The sequence below is a fragment of the Parasteatoda tepidariorum genome, chromosome 6, assembly GCF_982258835.1.
Source record: "Parasteatoda tepidariorum strain Cologne lab strain chromosome 6, Ptep-v5.0, whole genome shotgun sequence".
Classification (NCBI taxonomy): Eukaryota; Metazoa; Arthropoda; class Arachnida; order Araneae; family Theridiidae; genus Parasteatoda; species Parasteatoda tepidariorum.
In genome coordinates this window covers 89,780,646-89,798,926 of record NC_141760.1, presented here as the reverse complement: position 1 = coordinate 89,798,926, position 18,281 = coordinate 89,780,646, and the positions used below count along the sequence as shown (strand labels likewise).

At 28.7% G+C, this 18,281-nt stretch overlaps 1 protein-coding gene across 1 annotated transcript; it reads right to left on the bottom strand.

The window, feature by feature from the left end:
• Nucleotides 1-2,519: 2,519 nt before the first annotated feature.
• Rab1 (RAS oncogene family member Rab1) lies at nt 2,520-16,352 on the bottom strand. The gene is made up of 7 exons (XM_043041093.3): nt 15,915-16,352; nt 12,048-12,120; nt 10,868-10,915; nt 10,026-10,073; nt 7,704-7,799; nt 5,314-5,445; nt 2,520-3,983 (listed from the first exon to the last, which is right to left on the bottom strand). The coding sequence occupies exons 1-7, from the start codon at nt 15,935-15,937 to the stop codon at nt 3,783-3,785; spliced, it is 621 nt and encodes a 206-aa protein (XP_042897027.1). The 5' UTR covers nt 15,938-16,352; the 3' UTR covers nt 2,520-3,782.
• Nucleotides 16,353-18,281: the final 1,929 nt, after the last annotated feature.

The window sequence follows — 18,281 nt, the reverse complement described above, 5'->3', positions numbered from 1 at the left end:
AATATAATTTTATTTAGTATTTCTGTATTGCTAAGTAAATAATGCATGGAATGACATAAAACTATTGTTCTATGTTTTACTGCTTCACAACAATACAGAAAATTAAGTAAAATTGTATCGTCGAATTATTCTACTACCATCCATATTTTCCTCTTACTTACTCCAAAAAAATAAAAAGCAGAATAATATCAGAAAATACAAAATCTAATATTATATAGCATCAAAACTAACGCAAAAGATTATTATGGCGAACGCTAGATAATATTAGTTTGCATTGAATCTAATATTATAAAAGGCTGAGCAAAGAGCGACCTTTTATATCTTTCTAATATTACAAGTTGTGTAATATAACGTTAGATTTTGCCGCTTTTCTGATATTATCTAATGTTATGTGCTACTTGGGTAGTATCCCATCTTAAAAGATTTCAAACTATATAAAAATCAAGACAGAAACTAACGTATTTCCTTCTTCTATGACTCTGCACACGCCAATGGTGAAAGCATGTGCTGCCATAGGGGCCGTTCAAAAAGTACGGTTTTGTACGATGGGGAGGGGGGGGGTCCCATACAAAGTATGTACATTATAAGCATACACCAAATTTAGACTTTTTCCTACACACTCCTTAAATAAATATTTTAATTTTATTTAAAACATTATTTTAATGAGAAAGGGGGGCAGACTAAAATAATGTACGTACTCAAAGGGGGGGGGGGTAAGACCTTATGTACGGTAGTGTACGAAGGGGGGACGGGGTTAAAAATTTTCCATTTTTGTGTACGTATTTTTTGAACGGCCCCATAGGAAGAGAGTTCTGCTTTAAGCCATCTGAAGCACATTTCGATTGCCAATTACATGATTCGATTTTACTTCATTAGATTTACTGCTATTTTGTCAATAACTTAGAAACAGGTTTGAAACATACATTCACAGAATTTTATCAAAAATTAGCAGCTTTAACCTGTACATATTTCATCTTTACCTATGTAACCTGTACATATTCCATCTTTATCTACTTTCAGTGTGATAATCAGCAATCTACTTCTAATTATAGTTTAAAAATTGATAATCTGTATTGTTCAGCTAACTTTAGAATTTCAAAGTCCAATTCTTAAATCTTAAGTACTTTTAGCATTGTTTTAGACTGAAACATTATCACATGGTTATCTTGATTTGCTATGTAAGTCCAGCAATCGATTTATATTCATTATTTTTTTAGTGAACGAAAATTTTTTTTTTTAGAAACATAACTATTAAATAAAGACAGTATATCTTTCTCTTGATTGGATTGACTTGTGAAGGTTGGGGAACAGAATATTTTTTTATAAGACTAATTCGCAATCAGAATACTCGATTGCCCCATTCGGGAAAACACCATGGTCCCATGTTATAACTTTCCCCCTACCTACTTGGTGGCATGTAAACGTATTGCAATGTTTTAGTTTTACATAATTTATTTTTGCTTAAACAGGGTGCGTAGCCAAATCTTTGAATCAAAAATAAGCACTTTCAAAAAAATTTCAAGCACTCTACAAAAATTTTCAAGCTTTCAAAAAATTCATATTTAATCAATGATATTATTGAAAAACAAAAACTTTTTATAAACAGTTTTAGCGTTAAAAAAAAACCCAAAAAGAAACGGGCGTAAATCGAAACAATCAGTACTTTCCCACATCACCGAGCACTCTGGTTTCGGTTTCAAGTGTGCACGCATGTGCAAGTCATAACAAAGGGTACGACATAAAGTCCGCGTGAATGATTACGTAGCAAACTCCCCATTTTTCGTGAAATGCATGGGATCCACCAGATATCACTGAAGGGAAAGAAAAAAAATTATTCGAAAAAAAAAGCACTTTTTAAAAACGCCAGCTGAAAAAAGCAGCTTTAAAAGCTTTTAAAAACGAAATCCCCAAAAAAGCACCTTTAAGTACTTTTTACTAACGCTACGCACCCTGTTAAAGAATGCCTAAAATTATGAAACTTCTCATTTGCTTACTTTTACCACTATATTGAATGCAGATGTGAGTTCATTATGGCTATTAAACTTTATATTTCAATGACCAGAAAATATTGTCATTTGAGTAGAGGGGTACTTTAGTTTCTGTTTATCAGCTAATTTGATCACAAGTTACGCAAAAAGGAAAGCACAGAAAAAGATTTTTTTAAGTGTAAAACTGAAATCTGTCCAAATTAGGAGAAAGCATAATAAAATAAAAATTTTACACTAAAAAAAAAAAAAAATAGAAATAAAATTATTCATAATTCGAAAATAATATGCCAAAGACTATAGAGAACTTTTCTTGCGCTGATATATGACATAATTTTATATTTATTTAAGCATGACAAAAACTTTCATCAGAATAATATTTTTAGTATATTTAAGAAGTATCTCATTGAACTATAAACAGGCTTATTTTCATATATCAATAATTTTATTCAAAAATGAATTAACAAAAAATAATTACTCTTTAAAGTTCAGAATTAAATAGAAAACACCGCAGTCTTTACGGATTCAAAGCAATAATTTTCAATTCTTTTATTAAAAATACTCAATACACGATTCAGCCAGTAGTTATATTAGCCAGTTTACAAGTTCTACAAATACAAAGGACAATTTCATCATTGCAAAATTGGAAAGGAAACTTTGCAGAGCAGCATTTTTAAAGTCATAACTTAATTACAGAGTATATAAAAAACAAACCTGTATATAAATAATTTAAATAATTAAGTTTGATATTTTAATGACAATACTGGGGAAATAAAACCCTAGAAAAGCCCTTTGCTTACAATTTTCAGCATAACAAATGAATGAACTTAAGGCACTAAATATTTGAATAAATTATTTATAAGAATGGCTTGAAACATATGCGCAGAAATCTTTAATAATTTTTTATCCAGCTCACAAAAAATTTAATGAAATTGTTTAGTAAGTACAGAACATTTTAGATGAATGGAATCAACATTTCTTACTGGAAAAATTACATATTTTTACAAACTATAATACAGTGTCTAAATCGTGTTAAAGCAATATCAAATATTTTACAACTTAATTTGCAATATAGTGTTTAAAAATATTGTATAATATCTAAAATAAAATTTGCTTTTTAAAACACCAGAACTGAGAGGGAAAATTTTATCCAATGCAATTTAAATACCCACTAAAGCCGGGGGAAACTTTACAATACACCAAATGAATTTTGAATTTAAAAAAAATCAAATAATAAAGAACTATTTCATATTAGAATTCCAAACATTAAACATTGTACAAACAGCTAAGATCGAAGCAGACACACATACACACATCAGGGTTGGAATGATAAACCTAAAATTAACAAACGCCACGCTTGCATGGCATCAAGAATTACTTTTTTTTTTAAATACTATGTTTACAAGAATTCAATGCAAGATGATATAGTCTTGTCACTTTCAATGAGCTACATATATAAATAAAGACTGAATTATAACTAGACACAGTGGTTAAATAAAGGCAATGTAAATAATCAAAATTTCCATTTCATACAGAAGTTTTAATCTTTGAACAAAACAAAAGGGGGAAAAAAACAATCTAGGAATCTAAAACACGATTTTGAATTTTTAAATAGACATAAGCAGAAGAATACAAGGGAATATAATAATGGTGCCAAAATGTAGTCTATTTAATGATTTTTTTTTTCTTCCCTTGGCAGAGTCCATAACATCTACCTCCAGCGAACTGAAGCCAAGTGCCTTAATTTCACCAACTGTTAAAAAAATGAATGCAAGCCACTGAAATCAGAGTTACTCTCTAACAGCAACCGCCACTTTGTTGTTTAACAGGAGAAGTGGGGTTGATCGTTTCACTAGCATGAGAAGCACCTGCAGCTGAGGTTGGTGGTCCCATTCGCTTCTTAATTTCAGCTGCCATAGTCAAGAAAGCTTGCTCAACATTAGTGGCGTTCTTCGCACTGGTTTCCAAAAATGGTATACCCAGCTGATCAGCAAATTCCTTTAAAAAAAAATTCAAATTAAAATATGCACAATTGAACATTAGAAACAATGCGAATTAAACAGACATTGATAAAAATAAGACAGGTCGCAGAATTTTACATCTTCTGTTCACATTTTATATACAGGCAGTTTAGTGATATCATTTGTTACCATTAGGTAGGGAGTACAAACCCACTAAAAATGTATCTGGACAAACCATTTTTTTAAAAAAAAAACAGAAACATTTACTTAATTACAGTGCATAATTTTTTTCATGGTCACACATAATTGTTAAAAAGCATAAGTTGATTACAAGACAGTTTCCAAGAGCATGACATAATTAATACTTTCAAGTGAAAAATTACATGCATACTATTATGCATTACTATTTTTTATAGAAGAAACAAGTTGATATATATACCCATATATTACCAATCAGAAATGTTGAGGCCTTGTTTATAAAGGGGGGAAACAGAAGAAAATTTGTTCTTTGAGCCAAAAAAACTTTAAAATCCCACACAAATCTGAAAGGCACTTACAACAAATATCAAATTGAAAATTATAACTTTTTCATCTATTGATTTGTAATTTTTTCACTAACTTTATATATTTAGATAAAGAAAAACATTTCTAAGTTTAACTCATCTACATATTAAAAAAAAAAAAATCAGTATCCTTCAGTATTAGAAAGGCTATTGCCAACAAGTAAAATAGTCAAGTTCTGCCACTATCAAGCAAATACCCACAATGAGTTGTGACAATATATTCTGTAGTATTTTTAAATATTTTAACTACCACTGACCTAACAAAATTAAGATTTATAAAAACATGTCCCAAAAACATTAATAAAAAAATAATAAAATACTGTTTTAGATAACTTTCAAACCACTTATTTGGTAATATTGCCTCTAGATGAGTTCAGGCTTGTTTTTTAGAGGTCAGATATATACCGGATACCTGAACAAAATTAGTTATCAAAACCTTTTAATCACAAATTTTTATACTTAATTTTACTAAATGTTTGTTTAAAAGTAAAAGGTTAATGAAAATTTTATCACTTCAAGTCTGAAACCTTATTTTTAGTGAAGTAGTCTAAGCTCTCTCCAGCCCAGGATGAGCCAGTCTTAGCTTTAACCCCTACATGTCTTCCCCATTTATACTACTTGTGATTAAGTGACATAAAAATCAAAGATAAATAATCATTTGCAACTCTCATATTAATTGAAATCTGAAATTATATAAGTTTTAAGATCATAACATGAGTTAAGATCACAACAAAAGTGGACACATTTAAAATACGAAAAAGTTTAATGAAATGAAACTATAATGAAAAAAAAAAATTTACTTACTTTGGCTGTAACATAATCTACAACTTTCTTTGGTGTCAAATCACACTTGTTTCCAACAAGCAATCTATTAACATTCTCTGAAGCATAACGATCAATTTCTTGAAGCCACTGTTTGACATTATTGAAGGATTCCTGAAGTAAAAAAGAGCAAAGATAAGAATGGTGATATTGTCACACAAAAAATAGAGAAAAAAAAATCTGTCATAACTAGTAGAATTTGAGGTTGAAGCAAAATGCAGGGATGAGATTAGCCAAAAGGCAAAAAAGCTGAATTTTCACGATCGTAAATTTTACGTAAAGCGCAACCCTTTAATAATAAATTCCAGACAGTTTAAGATAATAAATAATGTGTTGACATACAATTGTCAGGGGTCTGTCTAGGTTTTCCTGAGAGGTACCTATTTTGTGAAAATTTAGACATAATTTGTGAAAATTAAAAAACTCTATGAAAAAATCAACACAAAAAATATGGTTTTATCATTTGTTACGTGATACAAAGATAAAATTTTAAGAAAAAGTAGTTTGTGAAACTACCGTTTTTCGTAAAGTTGAATTTGTGAAGGTACCGCTAAACGGTAGTAAATTTGGCCCGGACAGACCCCTGATTGTGTACTAATCGATTATTATATAAATGATTACATTGCTACTTAACATTTAGTGAAAATAAAAATTACCAATTGAAAAAATAAAGCTGGAAATTATATCTTTCCTTAGTTCACATAAGAGACAATTATTACTTGAAAAACTACCTGGTTTAGCAAATTAAAACTACTGACAATACTTTTAATAAATACTGTTATGTGATTTATAGCAAATATATCAGTAATATTACTTTTTAAATTATATTGGAAAAAAAAAACTTTAACAATGGACCAAATCATTATGTTCATATTATAGTCTAATCTAACTATTGCCCTTTGAAACATATCAATAACAGTGAAGTAAAAATATATAGTAACTCCTTAACATACAAAAATTGCTATTTTAGTTTGAAAAATTACATGACAATCAGCAACTGTTTAGATAATTGTTTTTATTTGATACAAATTTTGCCTTTTATAGCATAAATAACAGCAATTATAAATAAAATTTTGATGAGTTAATTAACTCTTTTTCCAAAAAAAAAAAAAAAAAAAAAAAAAAAAAAAAAAAAAAAAAATTAAATCCCTTTTTAAGTGATTGCTTTTGTTTGCTATATCTTTTATGTTTGCTATATTTAGTCGTTAGTCCATCTTCAAACATCTTGTGACAAATCCTATTTTTTCTTCTTTGCAAGCACAGAAGGTAAGTTTTGAATATATTCCCTTCCAGTTTCTACGATGTTGTAACACTTACATATACTAATAACCGTCCTTAGAAAAACAGTCACCTTTATAGTAACTAATTAAAAAAAAAAAAAATTTACTTCTTACTAGAATCGCGATAGTTGATCTTAAAATTGAATAACAATTATGGATTTTGAAATCATATGAATATGAAACTAGATACACGATTTTGAAAATGAGGAAATACAAACTGGGATATAGAATTTTTAAAACGCTTAAATACAAATCATGATTCATAATTTTTAGATCGCGTAAATACGAATCATGATGCATAATTTTTAGAATGCGTGAATGCGAATCCCAATGCCTTATTTTAAAATCATGTATAAATACGAAAAATCAATGTTTGATATTATAAACCGAAATGAGCAAATCAAGACATTAATTTTAAACTTGCATGAATACGAATCGCTATATAGGTTTTTAAAAAGGCGTAAATACGAATCACAATATCGGATTTTTAAATCTCGTAAATAAGAATCGCAACGTACAATATTCAAATTGCGCGAATAAGAATCGCAACACGCAAATATGAAAAGCTATGTTTGATATTAAAATTGTGTGAATAAGAATCGAGATATTAGCAGATTCCAGGCTTGGAACCTCTAAAAGACTTGTCAGAAGCAGTGTCGTTTGAACTAGAAAAATCGGATCTATCTGGAGGGCGGGTAAAAAATTCGGAAAATCTTATCTGCGGCGAGTAAAAGGGGAGAAAATAGCTATAATAAGTAAAAATGAGAAAGGATTGCTAGCTTTGTAGTTTGAATTTTCTGTTTCTCTTTGGAAATCAGTGAATTTCCTGAAAAAGCAGAATACTTATAAAAAAAGTGAAACTTTTAGAAAAATCTGAATTTTTGATTAAAAAAAACTGAAATTCAAGAGATAAAAGTGAAAAAAGCGGAAATTCGCTAAAAAGCGGAAAAATCTTATCCCTGATAATGACAAAAAATACAGAAATCACAGACAGTTTTGTCACACAAGACAATCGACACCACCATTAAATCTTTTTATTAAACAAGCAAAAAGTAAGTAATTTCTCTTGAAAGTACAATAAATCCCACATACCTGATCGGTTACATCATATACAACTATAATGCCATGTGCTCCTCTGTAATAACTTGAAGTAATAGTTCTAAATCTTTCTTGACCAGCTGTGTCCCACTACAAATAAAAACATTTTTTAACTACTTATAACATATTAACCTTGGAGATAAAAAAAAATATACACAATCTTAAATGCAATTAACAGCTTCAATTTTACAGAGCCTTAAATCAATCATGCAGAAATCAGATATACCTGAAGTTAATATATTTAAATACAATGAAAGCAAAATTTTTATTCAAAATTCAGGAGGTATTAAAGTTGCACAATTTAACTCAGGGTGTGTAGCCAAATTATTCAACAAAAAATAAGCACCTTTTAAGCACTTTAAAAGTCTTTTTGCATAATTCGAAGCGAAAATCAACATGGTAAAGAAAAATATAATTTCAAAAAAGGGAAAAAATTAAGCACTTTTTAAAAACACTCAATGAAAAGAGCGCCTTTAGGGGCTTTCAAAAAACTAAAATCAAAAATAAGCACCTTTAAGAAGTTTTCAAAAATGCTAAGCACCCTGTAACTGTTTCCACTGATAAATGGCAAAACAATAAAATATTCAAGAACATAATTTTCAAAAATTTACCAAACAAATGTTATTCATAGAATCGTTTTTTTTTTTTTTTTGCAATGAAGTTAAAATAAATCTAACAATTTAAATATAAACTAACTTTATTTCCTTTAAAAACTATTAATGAAAATTATATTTTAATAGAAATAAATTTTATATCACTTTCAAATTATAATTTAAGAAATTTATAAAGAAATTTAGAAAGAAAAAGTTGAATATTTATTTATACATAGTGTACTATTTATTATGTCACAGCATTTTATTTATTTAAGAGTTTATGGAACTTTTTTTTATTTCGTTCACAACCATATAGAAATTTTTCTAAGTAATGGATGGCAGAACATTTATTTCAGCAGATAAAAAGGCATTTCAAATCAAATTTTCATAACAATAACCTTCTACTGATAATGAAATACAAATAGAAAAAAAGTACAGATATTCAAACCCTCCTTATATTAAATTTTTTCAGTATGATCAGTGTAACCATGCTTGTTTCTATGTTGCTTTCATTTTTAAATCTTAACTTATTAAAAAGTGCAATCAATTGAAATAAACACTATCACATTCAAAAGTTTATTAATTAACAGCAGTTTAGATGCTTATTGCTTTATTTTGACTGAAGTCACTTACATATTTATTGGCTTTATTAACAGACTTGCATTTATGTTTAAGGCACATTAAAAGTTAGAAAACATATTGCATTTGATCCATTAGATATATATTGAAATCTTTAAATAAAAACTTTATTCGTATTGGTGAAAATACAGTATTAACTAATTCACTAGCCTTAACACGATACAATTATAATCTGTTTCACTAAATATTAGTTGCTGATCTTTATTTTTTTTTAAACTTAATTATAATATTTTTTTAAAGCACACTTAAAAATATAAATTATATAGGTATCAATAGAAATACCATTTTTTCTTTAATTTATTAGATTGCAGTAAGTAAATAAAATTATTGAAAAATATTAATATTTTAAATTCTGTTTCATGAACTTGACAAACTATAATAATTTCTGCATTACATTACATTTGGTGCAAATATTTGGGAGCTCTTATTTATTTATTTATTGCAATCCAATATATTTTTACCCAGAGGTAACAATAAATAACATTAAATGCAGTTAAAAGCTTATTTAAAACAAAGAATGAGCTAAAATAGTCTCAATACCTTTTTAAAATCAGAAGATATTTTAATCTTTTCTTATAAAAATGAACTAATAATAAAATATCAATTATAAAACTTAAACATTCTGTATAATTAAAAAAACCTTCATAATAATAATTAAAGAGGTAAATAGGTGAAGATGGCATAACCCTTTTAAAAAAAACTCACTATCAAAAACATTATCTTTCATAAAGCATAAGCATTTATGAAAAACAATGTTCTTGATAGTTAGTTAAAGTTACACATTTTTAAACAATGAAGTAACTTTATAAACAATTAGTTTATAAAGTTACTTCATTGTTTAAAACATAATACTAACATTATGACCATAATGTAAGTTATGCGATACTTAAAAATTGTTACAAAATTAGAAAGATTTTGTATGAAAAAAAAAAGACTAAAGGTTTAAAGAATGAAAAGTTTTTTAACATCTCATTTATCTACTGACATTTTTAGAATTTCATTAAATCTGCACAATAATAACAGATTAACTTTATTTTATATTTATTTCATATTCATGATAGAAGAAACAAAAGATATGGCTTACTATTTGCAACTTGATAGTTTTACCTTCAAGTTCTATGGTTCTTATTTTCTAAAAAATAAAAATATGTTAGACAAGAATTTTTTTAAAATAACTTCTTAAACAGCTAAATAAAAGTTGAAGAACATTCCACAATAGCACTTTTACTGTTTTTTTTAAAAAAACTTTTAAGTTACAAGCTACTCTACAATGAAAAACGGCATACCCCCGTATCATTTATAAAAAATGTGTAGTATAGCATAAAAACTTCAATACAATTTTCGCCCAGTAGCTTAACGCTTAGACAATAAACTAAATTTAATCTGAAGTTTTTGCAAAAATTAAAATACTTCCTCTATTAATATACATTAAGAAAAAAGTAATTTTATTAATATTCCTTTTGTTTATTATAAAATACAGGAATCACAACAGATTGGGGAAAAAAACCTAAAATAATTCAAATGTAACAATGTAGCAAATCAAGTTTTAACACATGAGTAAACACGAGAAATATTGAATATTTAATAATTACCAATACATTTAATCAATTTGGATCATAAAAAGTATAATTGCAAAAATGGCAAAAGTTTGAACAGAATGAATCTATTACATCTCCTTACTACATTTTTTAATGAGATTTAATATTTTGAAATTCTTTTTTATAACTATCATATATTTTAATTAAAGAAACTACTTCAGCAAAACTATTTACTTTTCAACATTTGAATTTATTCCTGTTAAAAAAAAAATTTCTTCTAATCATGGCAACTAATACACAACCTGATTAGATAACCTGAAACAATTTTTATGCTGGAATGAAATAGTTACACTTAGGCAAATATTATGAAACATTAAACAACACTTACAAAGTCAACACCAATAGTACTGATATAGCTTTCTGTGTAGGTGTCATCCTAAAAGTAGAAAAAAAATGCCTTAAATATTAAAATTTAACAAGTCAAATATATTTTTTTAATTTTAACAAAATAAATTTACATTTAATAACTGAATTTATTATTTTTCTTAAAACAATTAACATATTGCTAAGCTTTTTTACTTGAACAGAAAGCGCAGATAATTGTTTTAACAAACATTTGGAGGCTCTAACAAATAATTTTCAATGAGAAAAGTAAAATTTTTGAAACCTCTTCACAGGTTAACACTGAAGTAATAAAATAATATTACATTTAAAATAAAAATACTCATTTAGAAAATACTTTATTACTTAATTTAAAAGGAATAATATTTCTCCATCAAAAATTAGGAAAGTTTAGAATAATTCAAGACATTAACTAAAATATTGCAGTCTAACAAAATGAATTTCTGAAATAAAACATAATCTAAATATTTCAAAATTTGTTTTAAATAAAATTTCATAACAAATGAAATATTTATAAGAGTAAAAGATTTCTGCACTCCCTGAAAATAAGGCAGTAGTCAGAAGTAGAACACTACACGTAACAAAACTACTGCAGTTGCTATGCGATACAAGGAAACAGTTTGCGGACATTTTTGGAAACTACTTTTAATATTTTCAGTTGAGAAATATTTGCAGCCGAGAAAAGAAAAATTTATTAAAAGCTAATTCTCAAAGTATGGTATGGAATAACAAGCTAACTCGTGTAAACATGAATAAACATTTCTCTAACTTTTCATATTTATATAAAAAAAAAATTTTTTTATTCAAAACAATTTTGAACATGGGTGTAAATTAAGTCCTCCAGCAATCCATTTTAAAAATTAGATCTAAAAGATTAGATCTGCAATCTAAATCCATGACATTTCATGACAAATTTTGCCTAATATTGAAATTCACGACTTTCCATGAATTCTCAGGTGCGCGGATACCATGAATATAATTGCTAAGCTAATAAAAGAATGCACCTTTTCTAAAAAAAAAATTTCAATGCTCTCCTTAAAAGCACATTTCAAATTGACAGAACAAAATTATGAACAATTACAAAACCTTCATACATAAAATTAATTTTTAAGCATTGATTAAAAGTGACCATAACATTTAACACACAAATAAGTAACTATACTTACAGCAAACCTCAGTAGCAAACATGATTTTCCAACACCAGAGTCCCCAATTAAAAGCAATTTAAACAAATAGTCACTAGATTAAAAAAATGCAAAAAAGTTAATAAGTATGTTAAAATTAAATTCATTTCATACACATTCAAACTCTTCTAATGAAAACATGATTTAGGCAATTTTTACATTAAAATAAAGGTGCTCTTTAAACCTGTATCAGCTGAAATTCTAAAAATATAAGGTATAAAACACAAAAAATTAGAAAATATTTAAAAATTGGTTCTAGTTTATTGTTTTTATTTACACTAAAAGAAAAATGTGAAAGCTTTGTTTATGAATCATTTTGTGCCTTTCTTCAATAATTGAATGTACAGAACTCATGGCAATAATCATTTATCTTTGTTGTTCATTTATGTTGCACTAGAGCTGCACAATGGGCTATTGGCAACGGTCTGGGAAACATCTGAGGATGATCCGAAGACATGCCATCACAATTTGATCCTCTGCAGAGGGGATCGCACTCCCGACGACCTACATACGAAGTTGAGCACTGCACACAAGAACAGTTCAACAAGGACCAATACTGCACAACCTCGGTCACTACGCAAACTGATCCAAGTGGTCACCCACCCGCACACTGACAGCAGCCAGTGATGCTTGACTTTGGTGATCTGCTGGAAACCTTGTCTTAACGATCAGTATACTGCGGGACATAAACCTTTATCATGATAACACATAAGTAGGCAGAGCTCATTCTAGGCAGGGTAAACAGGGCGCAGCACCCTGCTGCCCTTTTAGTCAAAAGAATCCACCTTGTTGCCCCTGAAGTAAATTAGTGCCCTGATGTAATAGAGTCCATACTCTTTCTTTCCTCAACCCTTCTTTATTTTTCCACCAAATTCTACAATGGATTTCTTAAACTTTTCAACGCTTTTTATTTAGTTTGTCGTTGCTGTCAATACATAGATTTATATGGGAAAGGAAAAATAGCTATTGCACTATCTTTGAAAGTTTGCAGTTACTTCCACTATCATTAAATCATAATTATTAATCATAATTATTAATCATTTTAATTATTAAATCATAACTACTGACACTTAAAAACATACATTTATTATTTTATTAGTATATGCATGCATTTTAAATAAATTACTAAGATAATTAGCTCATTAACTCGATATATATGTTAATTTATTATTAAAAATTAGTAATAAATATGATTGCTTCGCTACTTTTAGTAAAATTAAAAAAAATCTTATTACTTGACAATGTTTTTTAATAGAACGTGTAAGGCCCATAGAAAGAAATTATTGCCTTTTTAGAATAATAATGCCCCTTTTTTAAACTTTTGCACCCTGCCCTTTTTTCTGCCTAGAATGAGCTCTGAAGTAGGTTATCACAATTCGTAATAAAAAAGATAAGAAGCTTTGGTTGCTTATCTACAAACTATTTTTTAGCAATTGTTTTCTTGAAAATTACAATTTTATCCCAATTTTATAAAAAATTTCATATAATCCAAGTTATGTTCAGAGGATCAGTTTTAAATCAACCAATTACCAAAAACTTGACATAATATGAGATTTCGTTAAATCGGAGCTTGCAATAAATGAGCTTGATTGTGTAAATTTTAAGTTCTCAACCCATGAATGACAAAGCTTTAAAAATCATTTGAACTCTCTGAAATTTTTTAAAAACAAATTCAGGCTATTAGGTTAATAGTCTAATATAAGACACTTCTGTCTATCAGTTCTACTTTTCAGGATTCAGCCAACAAGGCAATGATCATTGTAGTTCAGAAAACCTTAACACTTTGTACTCTCGACTTAGAAGCAGTAATGCGAAAACATCACACGAAAACATTTGTACTTTTAGGCACATTGAATGGCGGTCCACTGTGCCCCAAGTTATGATCCACTGCACTCCATGTAAGAGCATAAGAAATACTGAAATTTTATCTAAACTATAAACAAGCAAAATAATTATTAAAAACATAACACTTATCCTTTCTAGAAATATTATTCAGTATTTATAAAATGCAGTTCAAATAAAGCAGCAGTTTAAGCAGCTTAAAATGACTTCCTTGGAATTTTCCATGCAGTTTCCTAACAACTAGTACCATGCTACCATCTATGAAATTTTATATGAGCCGCTAGGTTTACTAAACCCTTCCCTTTCAAGATTTCTATTCTTATGTTCAAAACTGATTTACACAAATCAAATATTATTATAAATTACTTATAAACTACTTTTAGTAAAAGACAACTGGTAGCCAATATTTAAATATTTTTTAAAGTACTGTTTGAAATTTAAATTTCACAAGAGTTCTGAAATATTTCAAGAAAAGGCAAAGAACAGTATTTGAGAAATGATATTTCTGTACTGCGATGTCTTGAAAATACAATCACTAAGGCACTATATGAATTTTAAACTTTCAAATTTAAAAAAAAAAAAAATACATGGAGAGGTTTGCCTGGAAGTTAGTATAAATTATATCCTTCAAATTACTCGTTTGTAATGAGGTTTATTTTTAAAGTTTCTCTCTGGTCACTGCCAAGAAGTCGCAAAGACTTTGCTATTATTTTAACATAGGTCATGATATGGAAACATTCCCATTTGAGACACTTATTACAAAATGTTGATTTAATAATCAGCTTTAATTTTAAAATTTATTAACCAGGGGTCTGTCCAGGCCAAATTTACTACCTTTTAGCAGTTCCTTCACAAATTACTTTTTCTTAAAAATTTCTTTTTGTAGAAATGATAAATCCATATTTTTGTGTTGATTTATTTTAAAAAACTTAAAATAGGTACCTCTCAGAAAAACCTAGACTGCCCCTGTTAACTTTAATAAATCCCATTTATAACAATTAAGCATGCAACAGCAATTTGAGATTTAAGTAGTACATGATTAATAAAAAAAATTCTAATATTTCCATCAGAAAAGTTGAAAGCAGTCTTACACTCTTAAGGAAAATTATAAAAGATTTAAGTGTATGTAAATGTTTAAAGTAATACTAGGTTCTAAATTTTTAAATATTTGCAAATATATATATATAAATTTCAAAATTAAACATTTAATTAAAAGCGTCTTTATTAAAAAGCATAGAACACTTGGAGGAATTTAAAAAGTATTCAAACACACATGTAAACAGAGGTATTGACATATTAGCACTCAAAAGCAATTTTTACAGTCACTAACACATTTTCTGACTGATTTGAAGTTATCAAATACAAATAAAAATTAAATAACTATTTTGATAAGGAATATCGATCACGAACTCGCATGATGAAACCAGTCAAAACAAATACGCAATTAGGACTAAATACGCATAGAAGGAAAATGTTAAAATTGAAGTTTCATAAACAGGATAATTTAACTCAAAAAGTAACTTACTTTAAGTTTAAACCTTTACATTTAATTGAAGAAAAATTTTCCGTTAGATACGTAGTTTACATAAAAAATAAGTAAACAATAGCCATTATGCAATCATAACACATTTCCAAAGGCAAGATTTTTGCTATATAGTATAAGCTTGCTATGTTTTTTGAAGAATATATTATAAAGTGAAGTTTTTTTGGTTTTAATATATGTTGGTTTGTTATCAAAAACTATTTGCAACTAGTCACAAGATGAGTGAGTCATTATCACATTACTTATCCAATTAATTATCATGCATTATATTGAACCAACTAGAATTACAAAACTATCTATGGATAATCAAGCAAAAACCATTCGAATATATTTAAATAATATGAAACTTCCAACAACTATAATTTATGCAAGACATTTATAAATATATAACATAAGAAACAAAACTAGTTCCGAGCAGTCTCAACATAAGGAAAAATATTCGAATAAAGAATTTGAATACTTACTATTCAGGATTCATTGTGGACATAACAAGAATAAATATAAAGTTATATTAGAAATGTTCTGTTAGCTTCAAAAAATGTATTTTTAGATATGATAGGCTGAAAATATAGTCTACAAAATGGCTAACACTTCGCGACGTTTCATGAAAGAAGGTAAAGAGGGTGTACACAAGAGGTGATGGCGATAGCAGCGTGACGTCATGTAATTGACGTGGCAAGTCCAATACCTTGTGAGTAAATTATTATTAATTATACGAGAAAATGAAATAATTCATCAGAAATAAATTTGTCTATAAACCAACTGGCCACAAAAGATTTTAAACGATATTTTCATATGAAATAAGTTTTTTAACTGAAGTGGCAATGGGTCGGAAAGAGAAACAAAAACCAACTACAAAACCGAAACATAGGACTCAGGACAAATCGGGCAGAATTTTTTCTATTACACCTTTTTTTTTTCTAAAATGATTTACTTAAAAACAGACAGTATAAGAAATAAAAACCATTTTATTGTTTACAAAAGTTGTCATTATTATAACATTCTATATGTTTTTATTCCTGGCATGAGACTGTAAATTATTAGACATATAAGATAGGTAGGTATTTTATTTATAATGGGCTGTTAGCGATGATTTGAGTAACATAAAGAAAATGATCTGCTGAAGTCCTAAAATCACAATTTTGATCCTCTGCGGAAGAGATCTCCCTTGTGAGGCCATGTTCTCAATTTAAACTTTAGAGCTGAAGGAGAACGAAATTTTCTCCAGATCCTTGTACAATTGATACTAGTCAGCGACCGACCACAGGACTTTCGATTCCATGGATGTAGTATCTTATGAATACGAATATTGCAGGTATTCGGTGGGTCTTGGTGGAGTCGAGGATCGAACCCCGGCCCCTCCGAACCGGAGTAACCCGTAAGAGCTTCTTTAGACCTCGTAAGAATTTTTATTTTGTTGGTTAGTTATCTGCAATCAAACTTTATGCGGTGAATAAAATATAAATCTTCCTAATGGGCCATCCTCACGAAATGCGATTCACACACTTCCGACAGCCGTTGAGAGAGAATTAGAACTTGATTGGTGAAAAATATTTTTCTACAAAAACCCACCAATCAGTTTCACCGTTTTTCTACGCAGTGATCGGAAGTGCGTGAAACGCATTCGCTGAGAGTGGACCTTAACTCACCCAGATCGAGGTGTACACCATTTTCATAGTAATAAGCTGAAATGACACATCACACGTTTTCAGAAAACCCGTTACTTTGTACTCGTCATGTTTCAACACAAAATAAAATTTTTAAAGGGCGAATTAGACTAAGAGATTTTATAAATACTAACATGAAATGCATTTTTTTGGAGTCGATTTGAGCATTACTAATTTCTCCATTGGGTATCACGAGTTTATCACTGAATGCTACAATTGATACATTCCAATGATACAATCATGGCAAACTACCTTACAAAATTTATTTTAACGATTTTAGAGCTTATAGAGAAGTGAAAATATTGATTCCATAGCTTTCTTAAAACTAGTATATAACATTGCCATCATAAACAAATTCAGGAGCTCCGCGCTTTTTTTTTTCCAACCAGTTTTTCTAACTTGCATTCTGAATGAGAATATCAAACAAATGAAAATTGAATAGAATTACGATCTAAAATAGCTTGAGGAATCAAGTTGGGCTCCTCTTGAACAATTATAAAACTTTATATACAGTATTTCAAAGGAATAAGACGTAAATTCAGTTTATGCACTTGTTTTTGTGCTGCAATTTTTTTATTGAACCTCTAACTGAATTATTCTTATTTTATTTAAACTAATTGCTGCAAGATTTTACTGTGTCTAAAATATTACGTTATTGTAGCCATATTCCTGATTTTGGAGAAGTAATAATAAATAACTGCTAAAAATTACACATTTTTGTCGGTAGGTACTTTATTTATGTCGCACTAGAGCTGCGCAATGGGCTACTGGCGACGGTCCGAGAAACATCCCCTAGTATGATCCGTAGACATGCCATCGCAATTTTGATCCTCAGCTGAGAGAATGGTTCCCCTGATTTGGCACCCTTACGACCTGTACGCGAAGTAGAGCACTTTACGGTAGAACAGTTTAACGAAGGGCGACACCGCACACACTCGGTCCCTACATAGGCCACCAGCTTACTGACCAGAGCCAGTGTTGCTTGACTTCCGTGTTCTTCTGGGAACCGTGTCTTTACCATTACTTCACTGCGGGACTGCACTTTTTTGAAAAGTTCTGTTTATCTATTTTTGCTTAAATAAATAAACATGTAAAAAAATCTGAATATGTTACGTTAGCAACTGTGGATAGACCCTAAAAAGTTTTTGAAAATTGATTCAATTC